Raw genomic sequence first — 24,185 nt, 5'->3', positions numbered from 1 at the left:
TTTTTCTTTCGCTGAAGTGAATTACTATCTAAGATAATTGCTATCTATATTTAGAGATTGGTACTCAAATTATATAGAAGTAGGTTATTACATGGAACATTCGTTTTAAGTCCACTCTTTTTTCGTGCTTTTGTTTTGTGCTGAAACTTTGCTTTAATAGTAAAAAAAGGCGGATTTTCCTCGGATTTTAACATCAGCTCAGTCGTTCTTTGGCACTTTAACATGCCTATTGTAGTGCTCTGCTGTTGGTGTATGCAAAGAAAATCATTATTTTCTATCAGTTCCGTTGGAACTCCAAGTGTGTACTCCCTTGTGTGTTCCAGGTTCTACTTAAATAAATCTTAAGTCTTCTTGTCTTCCCAGTGGTCGGTCTGTAATACGTTGTGTAAACAATGTAATATGATCTTTCTAAAAACCTACAGATATTGGGAGGATTGTAGCGATGTGCTGGAGTTATATAGAAATGCTTCACTGATTTCCTTCTTCGTCGTTTCGAAAATGAATTGTCTTTTATCGTTGTTCATTTATTGATATTTTTGGATTAGTTGTTTTGAGATTTTTTGTGTTCTTTTTCATGTTTACTAATATACTGAGTGAGTGTCTTGAGTGTCTTGGTTGATGCTTACAACTTGGAATACTCTTAATGATAAGTATTTCATAAAGAGAGTATTACTTTCTTAAACGAGAATAAAGCACTGTTTTTGGAAGAAATCAAAGAAAAGAAGCTTGGGGAGAACCTCCTACTCAAATTCTACTTCAACGTTTCAGACACTTTTCTCTGTCATTTTCTGCATGCTTTTTCTATGTTTTCTCACCATTCATTAGCTTTTCCAGACAATTCATTTGTATTATTCATCATTTTTGTTGGAATTGCTACTTGTTATGATTTGTCATTGTTTCCCAAACAAATTACGCTTTAAGGGTGATATTATTGTTTTTGTTACACTTTCCAACGGTAGTAAGCCTGCAACTGTGATATAATGCAGACCTTAGCGTAATGTGCTGCAATAGCATTCCTTAAGATACATGTAGATCTTCTCTCCATTTCAGGGATGCACTGGGTATGGGGGTTGCTCATCGTCGCCGCCAACTTGGCCAATAGCCAAATGCCAATTTTTCGGAAATTCGAGTACAAACATTCGTTCCGGGCGCCTAACCTCGCTCAACGTGATGGATCGATACCGTTCTGGATTGTACGTGCTAACAGTCTATCGAATTCATACCACGGCGTTTATCACAGTACACTCAGTTATATATTACATATTCAGCTGTAGATATTTAATTTCCAACAGTGGGAATAACGTATAGACTAGAAGAGTGATAAAAAGATGGTATATGCGGATTTACCTGTGTATTTTTTATTAGTTGTTCGTCTGAGGTTTCACGCTGTTCATGGTTTCAGAAGTTCAATTTTCAAGTTTCATGGTTTAATTCAAATATGAAATACTAGGTATCTGGTGATGCCATCGCCTCTGGAGAGCAGCTACGCCTCGCACCGTCCATGCGCAGTCGGAAAGGTATCGTATGGAACAAGCGACCAATGCAAGAGAGCGAGAACTTCCAGGTGAACTGTATTTCATGGTAAAATATAACTTATGAATAATATAACCAAAGTTTCATTTAAAAAAAAAACCTAGAATAAAAACAACAGAGCACTCATCATAGGATCATATCTTACTATGTAAGTTGGTACAAAAATATCTAATTATAGCGAATGTGTTGGGGACTTCCCAAAATTCTAGAAGAGTTATGAAGTATTTTAAAGTGCACTTTCTTGTAGTATACGTGGCAGAGGTCAAGGGTTGTTGAACTCACCCTTTTTTCTGTAGTTTCATGTAGTTAATGAATTAGAGCCGATGGAGCCCTAAATGTCATATAGGTTACGTGGTTTTCACGGCAGTTGAAACACTTCAATTACGACTCCACTTTTTCTCTACTTTTCTGATGTTTTTTTTTTGTGACTGTGTAGCGGAGTCAAAACAATGTGCAGCTCGGCGCAGTTGCATAAACAGCTGTGCCCGAGGTGGCGGTTGAGCAGGCGGTTGCGAGCAACTCATACTCAAACATGAGTGGATCCAGCGAGGGTCCCACCTTCGCATCACCACACTGCTCGGTGCACATCCTTTTTTTATTTTTCTTTCATCCTCTAATCCAGTTCCACATTTAGATCGACGTAAGTTTAAAAGTTACCGGTCAGGGGCGAGTTGGTGCTGACGGAATGGCAATTTGGTGAGTAGTTGAGAAGTGGAACAATAATATATAGTTTTTGAACTATATAATACGTGATACCTGACTTAAGCCGGAAATGTTCAGGTATACCGCTCAAATGGGAAGCATCGGCCCTGTTTTCGGTGCCAACGATTTCTGGACTGGAATGGGTGGGATGTTTTCCCGATTAGTTGTAAATATTTTTAAATTACAAACTTGATTATGTCATTGCCTTACTGGGGCGGGTGTGGCGCAGTCGGTTAGAGGTCCGTTGTAGCCACACGGTCGAGGGTTCGAAAGCCCCTCAGAGGTCGATAAATTGGGACCAGACTTGTCTAGAAGGATAAAAACACTAAGCTGATCATCCGCTGGCAATCGCAGGTCATTGTGCAGGCCAGCAGGCGCTCCAAGACCTCAACGATTACGAATTCCAGTAAAACGCGTTGGCGCATCCCAAGTGGATTGATACGCTAGTGACTTTTTGACTTTACTTTTACTGTATTATTTGAGCAGTGAGTTGAAGGAGTATTCTATTTCAAGATTTCATAAAAATTCCTTGTGGTCTTGCAAGTTTTTGATGAGAAAGTTACATGTTTCACTTGACTTCAGGAATATTCCTCGATTCGTTTGACAACGATGGCCAGAAAAACAACCCAATCATTGCACTGATGATCAACGATGGGACCCGCTCGTACGATCACCAGACAGATGGCAGTCAACAGATTCTCAGCAGTTAGTCTTTTTAATGTACATTATTTTTTCCGCTCCATTATCCATTGATTATTCTTTAATTCCAAATTTTTATTGTCTAGACACAAAAACCTTCTTGATGTCCATGTTTTTTCATCAATAATCCAAGTTTTTCTGATCTCCCAGGTTGCCAGAGAGACTTCCGTAACAAGCCATATCCTGTTCGTCTACGGATTGAATATCTGAAAAATGTCTTGACTATTTATGTTGACGATGGCATGACGCAGATTCCCAGATACGAACTTTGTATAAGGTGATTGCTTAATGGTTATTTCTATTTTTGTTGTGATCATGTGGTATTTTAGAGCAGAAAATATTTTCTTGCCCCGCAATGGTCATTTCGGTATGTCAGCAGCAACCGGAGGCCTTGCTGGTAACTTTTGAAAGTGCAAATTTGATTGTTCTTCAATGTCAGCAAAAGTAATGCAAGATTCGTTCTTTTCTCAGATGATCATGATGTCCTCGATTTCTCTGTGTTCTCGATACATACCGATACTCGTCCACCTACAGCTACGCACATTCCACAGGAAGAGAAAACAAAGTATGATGAGGAGTTCGAACGACAAATGAAGGAGTACGAAGCTGAGCGTGCCAAGTGAGGATAACCATCAATCGTATGAGGTTGTATGATAACTTGTTAATTAATTCTGATTGCATTCTATGCTATAGATTCAAAGAGCAGCATCCAGAGAAAGCAAAGGAGGACGACTATTATGATGATCCAAAGTACTTCGAAGATGCCACCTCTCGCGAGCTTAGGCAACTTCTCGAGGGTCATAATAGTATGTTCCAGGTAAGAGTTGTGGCTTTATAGTTTGCTCTTTAGTTAGAAATTTATTAGTTTTTTTTCGAGACTTGCTAGTTCATATCAGAACATCCATCGCAATCGGTTCCAAACGTTTTTCTTCATAAACCTTGTCTAGCAAATATTCTAGAGTTGTCTAGTAAATGAGAAAAGGAATCAATACTCTAATGAAAAGAGTTGAGTTTAAACTGGATGACTCAAAAACACCGCAGTTATATAGTTCAAAATTTTTGGAAATCAAAATTCATTTTTTTTTCCACCTCTTTCGCTTTTTCCACAGTTATTTTTCATCAAGCCATTTAACTTATTAAGAAGATAAGAACAAATTCTATCTTTGTATTCAGTTTTACATGGATCATTATAAAGAAATATAGTGTAAACAATTCTACAATTATGATCGGTGTCTATCTCGTGCGTTTATCATAGCATATGAATCACATCGGTTGTTATTTTTGGTGGAATTATGAATTTCAGATATAATTACACTAAGCGAAATAGTCTCGAGTTCACTAATAACTGAAATGCCGTCAAAACTATAAACCTGGCGTGGTTATGCTTTTGGGGAATTTTTAAATCTGGTTTTCCTCTTTGGTATTTTTCTTGGCTCAGATTCAAACTTCAGTAAAATTTTACCTCTTCTTAATATGCTTGCTTCACCTGAATTTAGAAATTCAGTTACTGCAACGAATGGAAGGCAAATTGAATCAAATTCAAGGTGGTGCTGTTGGAACGGCAATGCCAGGACAAGTAGGTGAGACGAAATTTCATTTCGAAGATCCATGTTTTGTCTATGATGCGAGTGAATATTTTTTATCTTCAGGTGTCACTGCTGGTGCTGGTTTGTTACAACACGAAAAGAATGAGGTGCTTCAAACACTACGCGATCTCTCTCAATCACTACGTGATCAGAAACAGTATGTGAATGAGATTTTCACAAAAACATATAACTTGGAGCAGAAATGGGGACAGGTGAAGGTTTCAGTTACAGTTCCCTTCTATACATTGTATACGAATTTTTCAGGGTCCACCGCAAGGTGGTGGTGGTGGAGGCGTAGACCACAACATGCATCAGAAGGTAGACAGTTTATTAAATGAGATCCGAACTGTACGAGCAAATCAGCTACAACAGGTGGGCAGGACATTGTGCTTTAGACTTTAGTCTAGGGTCACTGAGAGCTTGAATTGTTTTGCCAGCCTTGGTGGTGCCGTTTGACGCCAGTCATTATCCACAACACCTGAGGAAATGCAAATATAACAGCAACTGATGGTCAGTATCGAAGGATAACGTAGTTGACGTTTCCCAGTTCCAACTTGGGGATTGTGAACTGTGAAACGTAGTACATATGTTTGTAATTATATGTGAAATTGAAGATTTTTAACGTTACAAGAGCATAACTGAGTAAACCGTGCAGCAAACAAGTTTTCAGGAAACAGTTTTCAAAAGACCTTTCATGGCTTTGTTAGGGACAAATGTTCAAATACTGATATATGTCCAGTTTGTCCCGAAATACATGAATCAACTTAGATGACTTTATTCGTCGTACTGGTTTTTGATAAGAGGTGATGCCTCTTCCGTTATAACTCTATCATATAACCTCTTTTCTCTAGTATCCTCTTTTGAGTCTTTAAAGTACTACAGGTTCAAAAACGGCAAATGAAGAGGCGTCAGCCCAAGATAGTGCAGTTCCCTGCGTTCAAGCAAACTCCAAATCGAAAAAGTAAGTGTAGGAAAGGATTAGAATATGGAGTTCTCACTTTCATGAAGAAAACGACAAAAGAAATCCGTAGATCGTAACTACCACGGCTAAGTTCTCCTCATTATGATTACCTTATTTGATCCAATCTTTTAAAGGCGGTGCTTCAATTTTTTGGTAGATGTATTGCTTATTTTTGATGTGTGGGTTAGTTTTTTTTTTCTCGAATTTGCTGCTCTTAGCTTATCAAATATAATCCGACACAGTACGTTCTCATGTACTTCCGATTAAGTTGTTGGGCATTTTCTAATATCCCAAAAACAATCAGTTGCGTAAAAAGACATATACACCAATCTAATAGAATTATTCATAGACGAAATGTGTTGTTCCTTTCAAACTTCATATTATCCCAGACAAATGCTTCCGTTATAATTCATTTATAGTCGTAGTAGATCAGCAGCTGCAGCCATATTAGCTCACATTCATTAATTATTGTATTGTTCGTTTAGGGTGGCACTGCCGTTAACTGCCCGAATATCTCGTGCCTGTCATCAAGCTTGTTCCTTGCTGTAATTTTCATCCAAGGACTTGTCATTGTTGTTATAGTCTTTATCAGGTTTGTTTGAATGTCGCTCAGTTCAAATATTTAATTGTAGGCTATGGATTTCGCAGAGTTGTACTACTGTTACAACTTTCTTTTTTTTCAGAAGCAAACCCGACAAAGCCAAGTTCTACTGAGAGTGATCGTCAGCATTCATGTAAGACTACACTAATATATGATTTTTGCGAATCACTTCGCTGGATTTGCTCATTTTATGGATGAGGTTAAAGTGAGTGCGAGATGGAGTTAGAGTCAGTGATTACGTTAAGTTGACGTATAACTGTGATTTTTAAAAGTTATTTATTTGCGGCTTTGTGACATGGATCTATTGGCACGGTGCCGGTTCTGATAATCACTGATGAAAACTGTTGGGATCGCTGATTTTCCCAACCTCAGTACTCTAAATTCGAGCACGTTCATATTTTATAGCCAAAGCTGCAATTTTTTCCTGATGTTCTTCTATCGCATTCTTTTTTTTTCTCATACGCCGTGGGTTTCTTTCATTGTCGTTTCGTTGTTGATTAACTGGGTGCATAACTGTTGTGATTGTTATTTTAGTCTGAATTACCGTGATAAAACTCTATTTTAGAGCTATAAGGTGAAACATATCTTCCTTCATAGTTTAACTTGGGTTTTTGAGATACTAAAAAAATACAAGAGATCTATGTTCGGTTTCTTAAAAATTACTATAGACTCTTCGTGCGTTACTTTTGATGAAGTTGCATAATCTCGCCAGATACAATGCGAGATAAGTGCATTGGAGGAAGTACACAAACTCGACCAAACGCGAATCGGAGAAAAAAGTGCTTCCAGACTCGTGAACTCTTTGATAATAAAATTCTGAGCTCAGTTCCAAAAAGTGTGCTGAGAGTAATGTTGGCACTGGCGACAGAGCGACACCCCTCACGTATGTTTGCATGGAGTTAAGCAGGATTCGTAGTAATTCTGTTTGAGACGTTTGAATATTCGAAAAAGAAAACAGTCTACATTCTTACTGTTCATGTTATAGATTTTTCAACCGTTAAGATTTAGTTTCAAACAAGCCACAATTTGCTAAATCCACTAATGAAAACGCTCAGATGAAAGACATTTTAAATAATCTTCCATGAACATGACCAAATGAACGAATGAAACACTTCATATTTGGCAAACTAAGACAGTTTGCTTAGACATCTGTTGCTATAAAAAAAACAGCTCAGCTTTTTTTTTTATTTCTACGAATACAACAGCGAAAATTACTGTTTAAAATGAACGTTGACATCTTGGCGGATCGTGAGTAAAAGGGAAGAAAATTTTGATGCACCTTTTGTGTATGAACATAACTACTAATAGAAATCTGAGGAAAAAAAAAACTACTACAGAATACATGAAAAGTTAAGCCACGAAGATATTACTACTCTGATTCGTCAAGATCTTGAAAATCCGATAAATACAGTATCAAACCGTTCATATCACTACCAACGCGACTTGCAAACGTGTCAAGTTTCTCTTTTACCTCTTCAGAATCAGCAACCTCTCTTAATGACGGTACCAAATCGCATATATCGGCATAGGGCAGAATCTGGGAGAAAAAACCATTGCACAAGAGCAGTACATTGAGTGGCAACTTTTATTTTTTGTGTACGTGTAGAGAAAAGGTTGAAAACTAAGAAAACATGAGTGCAGGATGCTTCAGATGTCAAGGGTTTGAAGACTAAATAGGAAACGTTTAACTTCTGATTTAATATAGTAATACAAGTCTAAAATAGTTCCCTTTCCCAGTATTTCAGTAAAGCTTAACTACTCTATCGATTCGCTTCTAAAATCACCCCTAAAGTGATCGAAAAGAACGCGTCATCGTCTCAGAAAGTTATCCAAATTTAGATATTCATGGGTGCTATAGGATCGAGCCAGATCCTCCTCAAGTGAAGGGGTCCTTTCGCCAACCGTCCAAAAGTGAAGGAGTTTTTTTCACCAACCGTTTAAAAGAGAAGAGGCCCTTTCCCCAACCGTTCAAAAGTGAAGGGGGTCAGAGCACCGGCTCCGACTATCACATCTATGTAGATATGTCACATGAGCCAAGCACTACGATGGGAAACAACAGGTATGGTTTTCAAATTAGAGAACCCACTTTTCCATCCACTAACAACAGTAGTTGATCGCGTGTTTGCATTTCGACTGGAGTTTCGTTTGGTCGAAAAACCGTGAATTTGTAGTTATTGTTCTCTAACATGCGATCGCATTCGTCCAAAGGAACCTTAATCAAGACTACCGTTAATCAAAACAGATTAGAAACTAGACTAGGCTGGACTGAAAATAGGCTTCCAGTGTTTGTTTGCCGTAAAAAAAAACACCTACCCACTGAAAACTCCGGTCGCATAATAGTTCACTTGGTCGAAATTTCCCTTTATATCTCATTTTTGGACATGTAATAATATAATAACCCATGTAGTAATATTTGGTATCTGGACGATGCTTCATCAGTTCACGAGTAAAGGCAATTTCCCTGAGTTAAATTAATAGGAAACAAATAACACAGTTTATTTTATTTTGCTCACCTTAATGCTGTGTAGGTGCCTAGGCTAAGAAAAGCATAATCTGGATCATAATACATGTATTTGGACGAAACACATCTGGGCAAAATATCTATCACACCAACTGCCAGGAGTCGTCCGTCTAGGATATACCATTGGTGATATGATCCAGAGGCATAAGGTCCATGTTGAGGCCTAAATAGTGGAGTCTGACGTCGACGTTCAGCGCTAACGATGTTAATCGTAACGAAAATAAGCAGTTACCGCAAAATTTCGTCATCAAACAACGGTGTGTCGACGAGAAACCGTTTGAAACCCGCCTTACACGGGTCGTCATCTTTGTGTATCTGAGAAGTAGCATTTCTCATTAAAGGAGTTGAAGAAAAGTGCAAAGAAAAAAGAACGAGACTTACTACTTTCTGGTACTTTTCAAATAGCAAGAAAGACTCATCATACCGCTCATTAAATTCAGGGCTGTTAGTTCGAACAAGCTTCACCTAAAATGTTGGGTAGAAAACTGAACATATGAAATTCCAAGCAACCTAAATTTCTTTGCTCAATACGGCAGAAATCATAAGAAATTCAAAGTGAGAAATCAAAAAATGGGTATTACCCAGAAGACAGCAAAATGGGTATTTGGACACTAGTCGGTTTTGTCAGATTCTTTCGTTTTTTAATGTTTGGTTTGGTCAAGAAATTATCTTCGATGTCGTTTTGCAACACGCTATCACCGAGATCCAGATATGAAATCAGAGAACATGGCTTTCACTCTTGTTCGACATACACCAACGAGAGTAACCCTCCACCTTTTCATTTTAAACGATTGAAAACCTACAATAAAGAATACGAAAGGATGGTCACTAGATGCGAAAGCACTGAACTCTGGTCAATTTTATATGAGAATATCTAATCGCATTTGATAAATGTTCCAATCCTGCATGCCTTCCGTCGGAACAGTTGAGTCCTGGATGGGAGAAAAGACCGAACTGTTTTAGGCTCTCGCTTAGCCAACTGACAAAAGCCAGAGTGCTATCGCAGAAGCCATATCAAGAACACGTTGACACATCTTTGTAAACAGAGGGATTACTCCAAAGATATCACACAATGTTTTTTAAGAACCGTTTACTATCCCCACCTTCTGAGCTGTATAAACCTCAAAAAAGTAGTCAGGGAAAGAAGTGTCAACAGATGAAGGAGTTTTTTCAAATATAAGGGTCAAGTTTTCAAAAGTAGTTACCAATCCCGTGATAAATAAATTCATAATAGGTTATGATAAATAAGTAATAAATAGAAGATAATCAGACTTTCTTAGTGGAGAGTAAAACTCAAAATGTAATGTCAGTGCTAAAATAAAGCCATTTTTTTAACTCATAGAAAGGAAGCGGAAGACATTTTATAGAAATCCTGACAATATCCTTCAATGAACCGTAAAATACAAAAGGAACTAGAAGCTAAATTTCGTCCTGTTGTTACCTCTAATCTGTGCTTCCATGAATCATTTGGGTTTAAAACATATGATTCAACTGTCCTTCTCCGTGCTTTCTCCTAAAAACGTTACCGAGCCAGTCAAACTAACTCGGATGCGAGCTTTAGTATAACGACCTTGGCAGCTCTGATTTTTTGCATCTCCTCCACATCCAGCCCTCTCTCTTTCCATCTGGCAAAACACCGCTGCCTTCGAACTTCCTTTTTCTTTTGAACAGGGTTGTCACTTCTATTGATTTTCTTTGTAGTATCACTATTACTGCCAATGTTCTTCTCTGGAGCTCCACTGGATGAAGGAGCCTGCAATGCGTGCGCATTAAGCTAGCAAAGGAAGTCACCCCTACTGTGTTGTAGACGTCCCACCGTCGTTTCCATGGGCACCTCTTCCCGAACACCTCTTCTGGGTTTGATATCATTTTTTAAAAAGTCATTCATTTGACGAAGGACCCTTCGTTGGCTTCGAGAGAGATTAAACTTTGTAGAATCCAACCTAAGCATTCAGGATTAAAATTAAATTAAGCTCGAAAAATCTGGAAAATCCAGTTAAAATTTATAGTTGTTCACCTAATTGTATACTGTGGGCAACATGTCCGCTCCATTGTTGGCTTATAAATATACTTTCCTGACCTGAAACAAAGTAAATTAAATAGCACCATTTCCCACTGATTGAGTAATGATGATGACGTCAATGGCGTCATGTTGCAATAGAGACTACATAGAAGCACAACACAATGAACCTTCGCCATCCTCTGTCAAGCAATTTCTGGTAGTTGTCGCAGCTGAGACAGTGAGCCCAGATCCCTGCAATAGTAGCAGTCTAGAATCATAGATGGTTGATGTACATAAACGGGTAGGATTGCCGCAATTCTATACTAGAGCTTCTGTCTAGAAAACCGATCAAAGAACACGAGTGGAGGGGATGTTTTAGAGGAGCGGATGCAGGCTACAAAATGGGAAATAACTCAGTAACAGCGAGCATATTTTTGAATCACTGTACGAATGGTGGAGTTCGGAGATTCTGCCAAACTACAATTTCATAAGTCAAACATTTAAAGTTTATATTCAAAAATACACAATCTTAATATCCAATCGGTGAATAAGGACGTGAAAGCTTGCAATATCTGTAGGAGATGCTAGTACCACAGGCTATGATGTGTCAGTTCAGGATCTTATCTGGGCTCACAGTTCTGCGCGAGAAAATACCAGTACGAAACTGCTGTCAGGACTGAAGCACAACCATAGACTTTGCCTTTGACACAGAGGAAAGTCCGCTGTTGCACGTTACCTAACCGCAATCCACCTACCCGCTCCACCCGTATTCCAGTAACCGCATAAAATTCTCCGAATCCATTATATGAGCAAAACAACCTGCAAAAATCCATAATCTCCCAAGTACAGCATTTTGTGGGACATTCAATAAACTAAAGAGTTTTTATGGCCAACGTCGCCCATTTCACTCAACAACACATACCAAACGAAACCGAGTCACCCTCATCCGGGTCGTCTACTCCATTCTCCGTACCTAAGGACGCTTTATGTCCAGCATTTTTGCAGTAGCCACATGATGACTTCTCGGTTAAACCGCAGTACTCGATGATGGACCACTTCACCATCTCTGTCGTAAATACTTGATTCACATACGGATTCCTTTAACAACGGTAACATCACATTTCATATAATTTCGTATCGTATGTAGGTGTAGAATAAAAAAGAAAAAAAGAAAACGAACTGATAACAAAGAGAAAGGAGGGACTGAGAAGAACTGAAAGATCCTTCGAAACTCTTTAAAAAAAAACAAGCTCAATCTATATAGCTTTCGATCACTACTTTTCAAGAGACTTTAACAGCTCAACTCTTCCTCCGACTTCATCTATTTAGAATCGCTTATTTAACCACGCTTATTATGTTTCGGTTCGTCATAGTCACAGTTGCAAAATCACATCGAAGGAGTGTAGATCAGGTCAAAATGACCCTAACATCGGTGCAGTTGCGCGACCAGCTACTCCTGAAGCTGGGCAGTTGAGTGAGCACTAGAGTTCGAAGTGAGACTATCGCTAGCTTCATGTGTTGATTGGGCTACAGCGACGGTTGGTGCTAGCAGGGATCGCTCTTCGTTCCCAACAAGTACGCCCCACCGCGCGGAACTGCACCGACCGTCAGATCGTTTTGACCCGGCTATGAAAAGCTAGTGTTTTCCGTAAAGTGAGAAGGCATTTTTCATGAAAGAAAATGAGACCAGAACAAAAATGAAAGAATCTTCTTCAAACTACTCAAGTATTCCAAATTACAGCAACTTCGAGTATCGAAATGACGATAATTCCCTTTCAGATCGCACACGACACTGTAATACATTAATAATGTAATGTAATATGAGCATTCACTGTAATAATTGGGGAAGAAGGGTGTTGCAGTTTCTTTGCAGCTAATTGTTTGTAGCTATTGTTTGGTGGTGACATTACAAGCTCAAAAACTAAGATGAAACATGTAACTAACAAACAACCACTAACTTCCATATCGCACAGAGGTTCAAGAAAAAAGGAAAAGAGAGTCTATCCAGGAATTAGGAACAGGAACACTATTTAAGAAAACTATATTTGTGAGCGAGAAGAAGTGGATGCATTCAAAAGAGCATTTTCCTATAATGAATGAATTCTACATACAATAATAGCATCAAAGCACAAGGTGGATCGAAAAGCCATCCAAATAATCAATATCATGTTACCTTATGTATTTTTATTCAGCAAAATAAAGTTTCGACAAACAAAGGCAACGAAAGCCTTTTCAATAATATTTAAAGGAAGATTAGAAAAACCAAAAAAAAGTAAATCCTTCATCAACTTTTTCAACTTAATTTATAAAACAGAAAAACACCAGTAACTTTTGATCAATTACGACACCAACGGCTTTCCTTTCAAACATAAACACATCAGTGAGTTGTCATTAAGCTTTTCATGGTAAAAATAGTGGAAGGCTTATGAATAAGGTACATATAATAATAGTATCATTGTAGTCTTGGAAAATTCTGCAACAGCTGTTAGCGGTAGTGAGGTCGCTGTAAACCAGAATTAACGTGTGAAGGCCGACAGCGACCTGAAAAGGTTCATGTGGAGGTTTAATTTTAAAATAATAATAATAATAATAATAATAATAATAATAATAATAATAATAATAATAATAATAATAATAATAATAACAATAATAATAATAATAATAATAATAATAATACAAGTATGCCGTAATTATCTATTCTACTCAACTCCGTTAATCCACGTCTGGCGAATGTGCGGGAGCGTTATTCTGTCCTACATCAGCTGTTATAGGAGCAGCAGGAGTAGATATAGCGGACACTCTTTGCGATGTCTTCTTCTTTGACTGTTGTTGGGGGATTGTCGCGATAGTTCGCCAGGCAGTGATTGTTCCCAGAATATTTGTTTTTGCCTAGGGAAAATAAGCTGACAAGAGATTTCAAAAAATTAAGATGAAAGTAGTAAAAACAAGAAAAATAAATGAATCACCTGAAGACTGCTCAATGTTCCACAGATCTCTGTCATCTTCGCCAACAACATCGCTGCTCGTGCATCCCTCTCCTGTGCCTTGAATCCTTCGTCGAACTCAGCTGGTTTCAGCAGTGGAAGACGTTGACAAATCTTTAAATAAACAACAGCAAAGTCATCTATTTCATATCACTAAGATGTCAAAAACACTATCTGTTCTCAAAAAGAAAATTTAATTGCTCGTTGATAAAAACGCGATTTTCTACCTGTTATGTGAGGAATTGGTTCAAAAGTTGGGAACAAAGAACGTGATTTTGGTTGATGTCAAATGATATTTCAGAACCTTTTTAAACATTAAACGACTAAAAACTGTGAGAGAAATCTGTCGTAACTGTTAAAACTTATGTTGCACTTGAAAAGTGTAATCTTTTAACCTTTAAATAGTCATAGTATAGCGTTGAGACAAAGCTGCTTACCTTGTTTAATGAAAGTGAAGAGGTGAACTTTGAGGATAAAATATAAATGATTTAACCCCTTCAGCTCTTATGGCGTACGTGTACTTCATGAAATGCACTTTTGCTACAGGCGTGCGAAAAATTAAGGAGTTAATCACCAGCCAACAATAAATAAAACCGAATTGACCAGGAAGTGAAAAAAAAAAACTACAGAAAGAAGCAAATCCAGAGTTAATGTAGCGGTTGTTGTAGAACCATGAAATGCTGTTTGAGCAAAAAAAAACCAAAAAATAAATAGTAAAATATTATAAGAACACTTGTATGAAATCCTGGTAAACAACATTCATATACAAAAAACATCTTTAATTATTATTTTTGAACCATATCATGCGACAAAAAGTCGAATAGACGGAAAACACAGTTAGATAACTAAGTGCGGCGGTAATATACAACGTAAACCAATTTTGGATTACTGACGATGACCATAGGTGAAGCTATTTCAGCTGAACCACACGCAAACACCAACGCTTTACAACAAAAGTTTCATCCTTCTCAACACCACGTGATGGCCACATGAACTCTTTGTTCATGATACTCTATATGATGTTTGACATTTAAAATAAGAGAGTGAATAAAGCAACTCCCTTTCCTTCATACAAATTATTTCATAATTCAAATACCAACGACTTATATAATTCTACAGAAAATGGAAGTCATAAAGAACACGTGAGTTCAAAGTTCCACCAGATAAGGGGTGAAGAATGTCAGTGTTTGTTCAATCGGTAATGTTCCAAAGCAGCTCATTTTCTACATTTTTTTAAAGCAGTGAAGAGTCGGAACTTTTCCTAATTTGACATATTTACTTAGCAATTAAATGATCGCTTTAGTGTCTATCGGAAAGTTAGGTCCTACCCCATCAGCCTCATAGAGATTAAGTTTTTGCGAAGAATACGAAGAAGGTGGCTCGATTTTTGTTACTCGATTCTGGATATTTTGAAGAAAACAGTAACTGAACAGACACGGCAAATTTAAAAACCAAGTCGAAAACTCAATCAGCGCAGACACAGGAGACTGCTCAGACAGACATTCTGCAGAATATCTGCTAATCACCCATTTTCACACACTTTGGTAACCTGGCTCTTATCAAAACAAATCAAAGAACAAAGTGAATCTTGAAAAATTTCTAAACAAATGTAGCGTTTGTGTGCCCCAAGAGATGCAAGTTATAAAGGGGAAAGGTTAATCTATACTAATTTTCTTTGGCAACAAAAAAAAAAAAACCTTGTTCGCTTCTCTGATGATCTCGTCGTTCGATGGGAACTTTCCCTCCTGAACCCCTATGAGGTATTCGCAAATAATGCCTATTTTGTCAAGGAGCATGGAAACAGCGGAGCCAGCTGCACGCATCTGCTTGGCTTCGATGGATACTGCACCATCATCTCCAACCTAAATTATGATCAATCTAATATCTTCGCCGTTATCGCCTTCGTCAGAGCCTGGAAAACTCAAAGCCATCAGAGAGTTATCCCCTCAAACGCCTCATCACCCTACAGAAAGCACTCAAACGGTAAGCAAACTCAACAGCAACACATAGGCTAGTACTTACCTCATTAGCTAGACTTGCTAACACAGCAGACCACCACGTACCAAAACTACGAGTCACAAGGGTTTTATATAGGGACCTCACGGCCCGCCCCGTAGATCAAAACCCGCATAGGTCTTGACATGGGGATAACTCGTTTGTGATAGCAATGCCTTATCTTTCTTGTTCACTTTTGGACTTTTGGCGGTTATCCAAAAGGCCACTAGTGTTCTTCGTGCTGTGATCTCGGACTCGTAGGATAATATACGAACTTTTACCTCCACTTCGGAGTTTGGATGACATATTCTACGGTGTGCTCCAAGTGAGGTGAAGGTTTTAGATTTTGCGAGTCTATCTAGATGCTCCTTGACCCTAATACACAGTAGACGAACGTTCCCCCTATATAATCGTCACCGCACAACTTGCACGTGATACGATACACTACTCCTTATATCATGCAATCACCCTCTCTGCCATACGAGCAAACTACGCAGCTGGGAGTTGTGCAGACTCGATCATACGCACGATTACGTACCAAGTGACCGTTGAGGTTCGCTGGAGGTATTTCCACAACCCTCACGTCATTCTGTAAACCCGCTTTTCGTAGACAACTCCGTACCGCTCATATCATCAGATATATAAGGCAAACAGAAAGGGATCTTTTCTGGGCCATCCACTACGTTGGATCTTCGAGAGGGATGTCGTGCTTGACGGGTAGCACCATCTCCAGTTGGGTACCCATTGGACATTGCTACTTTATGGGCCACATTTATAGACCATGCTTTTTCCTGGCTACTCGATGAGACTCTCGCCGCCGTTCTGTACATGTTACCTATAACAGATTTTTTCATTTTGCTGGGATGCGCTGAAAGATAGTGGATTAAGATGTTTTTGCTACTGGGTTTTACATATGTATGTATATGTAAGACTAAGTGGTACCGAAAAAAAAGTGGGCTTGGCTACAGCTCAAAGAAATCAATTAAATCTAATAACTATTTGTCATAAAGCACAAAAACTCCCCAGCAACAATAAAAAATTGCTATCTTTTGAAACAAGCAGTAAAGAGGAGGAGAGCAAAGCATACAACGGAAACGAGCACCAAAGAAACGACAGCATAGGTGAAATGATAGCTACATACCTGCGATAACCGTGTGATGTGATCAATTCCGATGCGTTCGCTTTGCTCAGACACTAAGGTCCAGTCTACTTCGGTGAGTTCATGGCCAGTAGAAACTAGCGGAGTTTCCTTACTGTAGAAAACTTTCACAGGGACATTTCTGAAAACATAGAGGAGAAATGAGGAAAAGAAAAAAAAGAAGAGGAAAGAACAGGTGTAATGTTCACCTTTTTCCTTGTGGATCTATAGAAGGGTTCAATTTTACCATTAAAGGAGAATCTATAGCTACCGCGAAGAGCGATTGTAGTAGTATTTCGTCTTGCTCTATGAATCCTTGGCCTGTGCAATACCAACCAACTAGGTCTAGCTCCGGAAAAACCTTAAAAAAGATAGGAGAAAATAGACAAAAGAGAAGGTATAAGGTCAGTAATAAAAAGAAGAAGGTTTTTCTTTTAATTCTTTTCTTTTTTTAATTCTAGAAGATTACCTCCTTATATTGTCCAAGCCGTTGCCGTAAAAATTCCTCATTAAACCTAGTGTGACCATCTAAGGTGAACATACGCAACTCAAACGAGTTAACCATCTCCACATGTCCTTCATCGATCTTTCCGAGGACAGCACCAAACACCTAGATGAGTTGTTCTTCTATCTGTTGAGCCTCATACAACTTCACCGATGCATACATGTTGTCTTTTATTATTTCTTCATCTTGTTCTATCACGATTAAAGACTAAGTACCCGTCGAAAACTGCAGGATTGGAAGCAGTCGAGTCGGTATGCTCTTATCACACCCCATTACATCATACAGACTGACAATGACAGATATTCGAGCCCTTCTACATAAAACGATTACCTAGTTGGTTAGATGCGATTAAACTAGATAAGTACCCGGGTTCATGCAACAATAAACCAGCTGTTAACGAACAAATGTTTGTTGAAAAAGGAGAAAGTTGTCTCCTTAAAAGATTTATAAGCTTAAAGAGAAGCTAAGATTGCTTAAAGCTGTATATATGAAACTTCTCGGAATTCCGAGTAGATCTCCACATGATATGAGGACAAATTTTGCATCATGGTGCGCCGACATTTTAAAATATAAGTATAAAAAACCAACATTTGACTCATTTATGCACGAATCATTCACATATAACCTCTAGACTGTGAAAAGAACAAAAATGCATAGAAAAGACTAAGTTTCAAAATTGCTGCAAGAAACAGAACTGATCACGGAACAAAACTAAGCACCAACTTGTATTTTAATGTGCCATTCCATGAAACCATCCTACGGAACACGAATTCCTGGATGGCAATATGAAAAAATGGCCAATACTTTAGGCTCTGATACAAACATCCTGAGCAATCAACTCCTGGATGTCACCAGAGGGGCTAGAAAAGGAGAAAAAATGTCAATTAGCACTGACCAATTCGTGACAAGTCCACTCGTAACAAAGGCAAAGCCGGGAAAAGTATGGGTGGGGCGGGGGAAGGCGGCACTTAGTGGTGCCCTTATTTCCCTAGGCTCTAACCTACTTTTTTCTCCTTAGTAACTTTAGTTTACATGTCATAGATCCTCTAAGACTAATGCTTAGGCCTCAGGACCCCGATTTGATTATTTACTTCGAGAAATAAGGGCACCACTGAATGCCTTCCTCCCATTTGTCCCGGCAAAGCCTAGTGAAAAAACGAATTCAAGGGAAAGAATTTGAGTCACTATTTGTATTTCTGAACAGATCAGGTGAGAGTAAAGACAACATATAGAATAGTTAATGTAAAGACGATAAAACTTGCTAAGCACCATTCACCTTCAATTCGTTGCGCATAGACAAATAGGTTCAGGTGTTAAGTCATGCTGTATGAGTACACATGTAGAAATATGACGCAATGACATAATTAAATTTTCAAAACGAACCTTTTGGGCAGTCTTGTCCTTAGTTTGAGCTCGAACACGTGTCCAGTGCTCCGAAATGTTGATAATGACTAATGGATGTAAACTGCATTCCACTTGAGGAACGGAAGACTTCTTCGTGGAACATGGATGAACCGATGTTGGCTCCACGTGCATCATTACGTCCGTCATTCTGCAGTTATAGACATCACTGATCACAAACAACAAACAAAATTAGCATAAGCAAAATTTGGTGATGGAAGGCCAAGAAGGTCCAGAGAATGTTCGAGAAGTAATCGGCAAAAAAACCGGTCAAGAAAAGATTGCACACTAGAACGGAAATTTTTAATCTCAAAAATACAAAGGTCGCATAATAAATCAATAACAATAATATACTCCAATCAACATCTAAGAGTCAAAAGTACCAAAAGAATCAGTTTAACTCATAAAACATCAGCAATCTTCTTCTTCTGTATTTCCGCTCGTTTCGCCATTTTTGCTGCCTAAAGATGCACTACTACGTTTTTCCCAACTAGAATTTAGGCTAAGTGAATTATGAACACATAATATGTAATAAGAAACATAAAATACAAAACTAATGAAACACTGAAAAACCTAGCAACCATGAGTGGATGTCAGCACAGAACTTTCACTCATTACTTCGACTTCTAAATATTTATAAAGCTATCCTACTTAGACTCCACATTAAGTCGAACAAAAATGAAGAAGCAATTCAGAAAACAGAAACAGCATACTAGAGAGCAAGAAAATATCCAAATAAAACTAGCGGTAAGCCTCAGTAAAAGAAATGTTAAACATACCTTCTTCTCTTCCTGTTCCTTTTGTTGTAACATAACTTCGAAGCGAGGGTCCTTTGGATCCATCCAATAACCGAAATACTCTTGAATTTCTCTGAAAGCAGACTGTATCAGCTGGAAAGAGAAAAAACAGTTATTTATCGAATACTTACCGTATTCGATTTTCCAGAGCAATTTCCTTGGCATCCCGCTCCTTTTCAGCTTTCACTTGCGATGCTTCATATTTGGCGAGAACTTTAGGATATTTCTGTAGGTTCCTTTCTAGTTCTGCTATTCTCGCTGCATCCTTGGCTTCATTTCTTTGCTTCAGAGTTTTCATTTCTCTCAAACAAGTTTCATATTCACGATAGAGGCCAATAGCCTGTTCCTCCTCGATTTCCTAAAGCAAAAAATACTCAGAATTTTAAAGTGAGAAAAGTGAATAGGAAAATGGTTTTCATACCTCCACTGTGGGCCAACATATGCTAGGTTCCACTCCGCTTTTAAGTCCATACGTACCAAATCGCTCCCTTTGTGAATTCCGTTGCCTTTCCCATTCAAATTCTAATGGAGGCATACCACCAGAGGCAATTACTCTGTGTCGCGGTTTAAGTCTAAACAGAATGGAATGCTTTGTGACAAAAGTAACATCCGACCCACAACACTGATCGAGGAATTTATTAGCATATCAGAAAGAATAAAGAATTCATTCATACGCCGATATATCTGCTCGTGGCACGTCTCGATCAACACTAACTGCAACTGCTTCTATCGTTTTCTCTGCGACAGATGAAAGTTTTTTCACTGCCCGAGACACAATCGAGGAACACGCTGGTAAGAAGACCCGGCCCAACATCTGACAGAATAAAAAATATCAATGAATTAAGGGAAAAATAGCTCACAACGGAATTCGTTTTTTGCTGATGAAATCGACTCGTGGAAATCATAGTTAAAAGTAATGACTTTCTCTAGTAATTCAAAAACGTTTGCCTAAACTAAAAAGGAACAACATTATTTTGGACTTAAATAGTGGCTTATACGGAAAAAGAAACAACTGCCGACAAGGACGTTACAGTGAAATTGCAATGAAGGAAGAAAACTAAGTAGTCAATAACTCTTGTTGCGTTAGATAAAGTATGTGCACCTATTTGGAGGAGGTATGCAAAGAAGCTAAACCTATCGTTCAAATTTCAGTAAACCATAGGATTTCCAGAAGTGGAGATAAATGCTCCTCGAAGAACATAAAAACCGAAGTGGTCAAATAAATTCCAGGCCCCCTAAATATTCTATAATGATAAGACTATGTTAGGAAATGTTATTATATCTCCACACAAATGCACAATTGCAAACAAAGGTGCAGATAGCCAAGTTTTTTTCATTCCTCTATCTACCTGTAATCAAGATGAGAAAAATTCAACCAATTTTCTTTTACTAATCACATGTACTTACAAAGAAAAGGTAGCACAAGCTGAGTCAGTAGAGAGTGAAGATTATCAAATCTCTGACATCTGACACTATCTCTAACAACGAAATAGTGTGTCCAAAAGTGAGTGCGCCAGACATGCAAAGACTTATGACTGAATTCGGGAACACAGTACCAGTGACCAGAGGTAGCAGTGACATAGAAAAAATCTTTTCGGAAACTCCCTTGTTCCTGATCACTTCATTCGATGAATCAAATTGCTCGAATTATCAAAACGAACTGATAGATTCACGCGCTTTTTCAGTAACTGTCATTCCTGCACATATCGCCTCAAAATGTTCTTCTCTCTCCAGATAGCATCAACTTTTTTTCAAGGTGAAAATGAAAAGAACTATTGTGCGAGTCTAAGAGAAATTAGAAGCCATTTCAAAATTTCGTTCTAGACATGGAACGATTCGATTATGTAGCAATAGAAATTGAAGACCGGTCATGCATATCAATATATCCAGAACTGTATCACCTGCATCATCTGTGCCCCCGTTTTTCATCGATTTGCTCGAGCGAGCACTAGCATTACTTCCATTTCTTCCGATTGTGCGGAATGATGAAAATGTTGCCTAGTGGCATCTCTTCTCGCGAGGGACTCAAAGAGCGTGAAATTTTTCTTTGAAGGACCTCGTAAAGAGGTTTCACCATCGGGTCGGCGGTATTCCTGCGGTGCGTTTGATGTCGCGTGGTATTCAGTCGCTTACGACTCTGGTCCAACGATTGTCGTTGAAGCGCATCACGTGTCCGGCCCACCTTATTTTGCTTTCCTTGGCAAGCGCGGCGGCTTCTCTAATCTTCGATCGGTAGAAGTGAACTTCGAATCCCTTTTTTCACCAAAGCGGGTTAATCCTAGCATCAGCCTTTCAATTCCGCGTTCTATGTCGCTGATCGCATCTTCCTCCTGCTTGCGAAACGCCTTTCTGAAGCGTAGGTCTAAGCAGGAAGAACGATGGCGACGAATAGGTGAGCACGGAGCCGGATGTTCCTGGCCCTCTTCACTACATTTTGATGCTCTTGTATGTTCCCCAACCCGCTCGTTTCCTTCTGGCCAGCCCGGAGGTTAGGACGTTCATCATAATGATTTCCCGACTTAGACATACATAACTGGAGCAATCAGATATACTCGTTCCTCATAAACATCGTCTTGTCTAGGTTCAGCTGAAGACCGATCTTTCTACACGTTTCATCAATTTCGGGAAAGCGAAACGAAGATGGTGTGAATAACTCGTCAACTTTCACTTGCATGTCATCCCATTCCAATCTTTGCAACGCGTTTTCGAAAGTGGCACTGAATATTTTGGGTGAAATTTGTGTCACCCTGACGAACCCCCCTCTTCACGTCGATTATGATATCATTCTGACAGTACTGCATTCGCTTCTAAGCTGTCTAAGGCTTTCTCATAGTCGATGATGGTTAGAACAAGGGGCAGGCGGTATTCCTGGCAAACTTCTATGACCCTCGACACGGTCCAAGCAGCTGAACCCCTGACGGAATCCAGTTTGTTCTTGAGGGTGGACTTCATCCAGCGTCCTTGATATGAGCGTGAGGATGATCTTGGTGAAGATTTTGTATAACACGCTCAGCAAGCATATCGGACGGTAGTTCCGAAAGTCCTCTCGGTCACATTTCTTATGGACGAGAACGGTTCACCAGGTCTTCCACTTGTCTGGAATCCCTCTTTCCGAAGGTAGGATTCCATGTGCGAGGTTTCATGCTCTTGATAGCGACTCGTACTTCCGAATGGAGAATCTGTGGTGGAGCTTCACCAGTGGGGATGATCGGGCTTGATACAGGAGTTGATGAAGGGAAAAGGTTCGAGTAGAACCTATCTGCAATGATTTCCATCTCACGACGAGAAGACGTGCGAGTCCCGTCTTCGCTCAGCAAGGCTGCTAGCGGAATATTATATTCGCGGAGATTCCTGCGGCACTTCGTTAGACTCGTTCTTCTTTGTGCTGCTTCCAGAATCTTCTTCTGCCTGCATTTCAAAAGATCTCCCTGCAACGCTTTTCTGCAGCTAGTACTGGCTAATAACCGATCAATTTGCGATACATTCGGATCAAGCCTCAAAGCCATTTTTCTTTCCAACAATTCCTTGGTGGTCTCCGAAATTCGATCCAAGCTTGCCGTGCGCGGCTTCGAGGCACGCTCAGCACAGGCTCGTAATTCTCTGAGCAGTATCTCAAAGTCCACTTTTGGGTCCTCCTCGATGTGCCAGTCACCTTGGGGCAAGGAGTCCTCGAGTACGCAATTGTCGTATATACAACTTCTTTTCTTCTTCGTTGCCGATAGTAGATGTTCTTTTCCATAGTGTGGCTAAGTCGTATTTTCGCACGAAGGAGATGGTGATCAGAACCACTACAAAAGAATGGTATTACTGAGACGTCAAGTACATACCACCTCCGGTTGATGAGTATGTGGTCGATCTCTGCACGAGTCGCCCATTGGGTGATTTCTATGTCCACAGGCGATGATCCTTCTTCATGAAAAAAGAGTTCCCATGAAAGAGGCGAGCGGCGAACAACAGCCCGGAGAGACGACTGCCATTTTCATTCCAATCCCCTCGTCCAAATCTTCCGATCCTGTGTTTTTCTTCTGAAGCCTTTCCTAGTTTTGCGTCGAAGTCTCCGACAACGAATTTGTCGAAGAACTTCTCGTTGCGGAACACTTCCTACAGCTCCTCGTAAAAAGCGTCTAATTCGGATTCATCAGCTGCTGATGTTGGTGAGTAGCAGTTGATGATACTTATGGATTTTTGAGGAGAAGAATGGCCAAACGAGGTTACAGGATCTCGTGAGAATCAATAAGATGGGCGACAGATGGGTGCACAACAAAACCAACACCGCCTACATTTCGCGACGAAGCTTTCTCTCCACGAATGACGAGTATGCCGTCATTAATCAATTGTAGGTCGCTCCTTCTGCACTTGGTTTGCAGAGCAATTAGGTGAAATTTGATACGCTCTGCAGTTCCGAGAAGGGCATGCAGATCAGCGTCTGTGGACACTGTTCTCGCGTTGTATGTAAACAGTCTGAGACAGTCTCCATGGCGAGTCGTGCGTGTGTCCCTTGCACAGTATCAAAGACGTCCTGAGCAACTTGAGATTTGATCGTCTTTCGCCGCTCGGTATACTGCCCAACATCTGAGACGGCAGAGCCCAGTGTGCAGGGAACTCGAGCAGTGAATACGCTGGAGTGGCAAAAAGACTTGTTCCAAAACTAAGCACCTTTGCCACGGCGAGCTTAGCTTTCACCACAGATCGTCGCTCAACCTATATGGATCAGTGAGCCACCTTGCAGCCACATTTTGCCAACACGGTAGGGAATCTTA

At 39.5% G+C, this 24,185-nt stretch overlaps 5 protein-coding genes across 10 annotated transcripts; 1 reads left to right on the top strand and 4 right to left on the bottom strand.

Annotated features, from left to right (window-relative positions):
* Window positions 1-1,052: 1,052 nt before the first annotated feature.
* On the top strand, window positions 1,053-6,195 carry RB195_005868 (uncharacterized protein; the record flags this gene model as incomplete). The annotated part of the gene is made up of 14 exons (XM_013440488.2): window positions 1,053-1,193; window positions 1,451-1,564; window positions 2,168-2,229; window positions 2,314-2,378; window positions 2,818-2,940; window positions 3,085-3,211; window positions 3,264-3,331; window positions 3,406-3,553; window positions 3,628-3,751; window positions 4,439-4,514; window positions 4,584-4,732; window positions 4,785-4,892; window positions 5,967-6,073; window positions 6,165-6,195. The coding sequence occupies 14 exons, from the start codon at window positions 1,053-1,055 to the stop codon at window positions 6,193-6,195; spliced, it is 1,443 nt and encodes a 480-aa protein (XP_013295942.2).
* Window positions 6,196-7,451: 1,256 nt separating this feature from the next.
* RB195_005867 (uncharacterized protein) lies at window positions 7,452-11,669 on the bottom strand (the record flags this gene model as incomplete). 5 transcript variants are annotated; one of them, XM_064178653.1, is made up of 15 exons in its annotated part: window positions 7,452-7,619; window positions 8,169-8,294; window positions 8,396-8,543; window positions 8,596-8,635; window positions 8,693-8,766; window positions 8,836-8,918; window positions 8,985-9,068; window positions 10,045-10,116; window positions 10,174-10,356; window positions 10,420-10,546; window positions 10,621-10,683; window positions 10,794-10,873; window positions 11,260-11,305; window positions 11,361-11,424; window positions 11,528-11,669. In XM_064178653.1, the coding sequence occupies 15 exons, from the start codon at window positions 11,667-11,669 to the stop codon at window positions 7,452-7,454; spliced, it is 1,500 nt and encodes a 499-aa protein (XP_064035673.1). The 5 variants fall into 5 exon arrangements, with proteins under 5 accessions (XP_064035673.1, XP_064035674.1, XP_064035676.1 ...); XM_064178652.1 differs by lacking the exons at window positions 10,794-10,873; window positions 11,260-11,305; XM_064178651.1 differs by lacking the exons at window positions 11,260-11,305; window positions 11,361-11,424 and having other exon boundaries at window positions 10,794-10,857.
* A 1,336-nt stretch (window positions 11,670-13,005) lies between these two features.
* On the bottom strand, window positions 13,006-18,778 carry RB195_005866 (uncharacterized protein; the record flags this gene model as incomplete). Of its 2 annotated transcripts, XM_064178648.1 has the most annotated exons (9): window positions 13,006-13,146; window positions 13,314-13,353; window positions 13,403-13,494; window positions 13,572-13,703; window positions 15,287-15,451; window positions 16,726-16,864; window positions 16,932-17,083; window positions 17,192-17,332; window positions 18,611-18,778. In XM_064178648.1, 9 exons carry the CDS (start codon window positions 18,776-18,778, stop codon window positions 13,006-13,008), a joined length of 1,170 nt encoding a protein of 389 aa, XP_064035671.1. The 2 variants fall into 2 exon arrangements, with proteins under 2 accessions (XP_064035671.1, XP_064035672.1); XM_064178647.1 differs by lacking the exon at window positions 13,006-13,146 and having other exon boundaries at window positions 13,318-13,494.
* Window positions 18,779-19,029: 251 nt separating this feature from the next.
* RB195_005865 (uncharacterized protein) lies at window positions 19,030-20,239 on the bottom strand (the record flags this gene model as incomplete). Its single annotated transcript, XM_013440489.2, has 5 exons — window positions 19,030-19,089; window positions 19,408-19,498; window positions 19,557-19,783; window positions 19,847-19,997; window positions 20,100-20,239. 5 exons carry the CDS (start codon window positions 20,237-20,239, stop codon window positions 19,030-19,032), a joined length of 669 nt encoding a protein of 222 aa, XP_013295943.2.
* A 2,245-nt stretch (window positions 20,240-22,484) lies between these two features.
* RB195_005864 (uncharacterized protein) lies at window positions 22,485-23,300 on the bottom strand (the record flags this gene model as incomplete). Its single annotated transcript, XM_064178646.1, has 2 exons — window positions 22,485-23,171; window positions 23,253-23,300. 2 exons carry the CDS (start codon window positions 23,298-23,300, stop codon window positions 22,485-22,487), a joined length of 735 nt encoding a protein of 244 aa, XP_064035670.1.
* Between the last annotated feature and the right edge of the window lie 885 nt (window positions 23,301-24,185).

This window comes from Necator americanus, chromosome I, assembly GCF_031761385.1.
Source record: "Necator americanus strain Aroian chromosome I, whole genome shotgun sequence".
In the NCBI taxonomy this organism is placed as follows: Eukaryota; Metazoa; Nematoda; class Chromadorea; order Rhabditida; family Ancylostomatidae; genus Necator; species Necator americanus.
The sequence above is the reverse complement of the archived record's forward strand: the minus strand, read 5'-3'. Positions and strand labels throughout refer to the sequence as shown.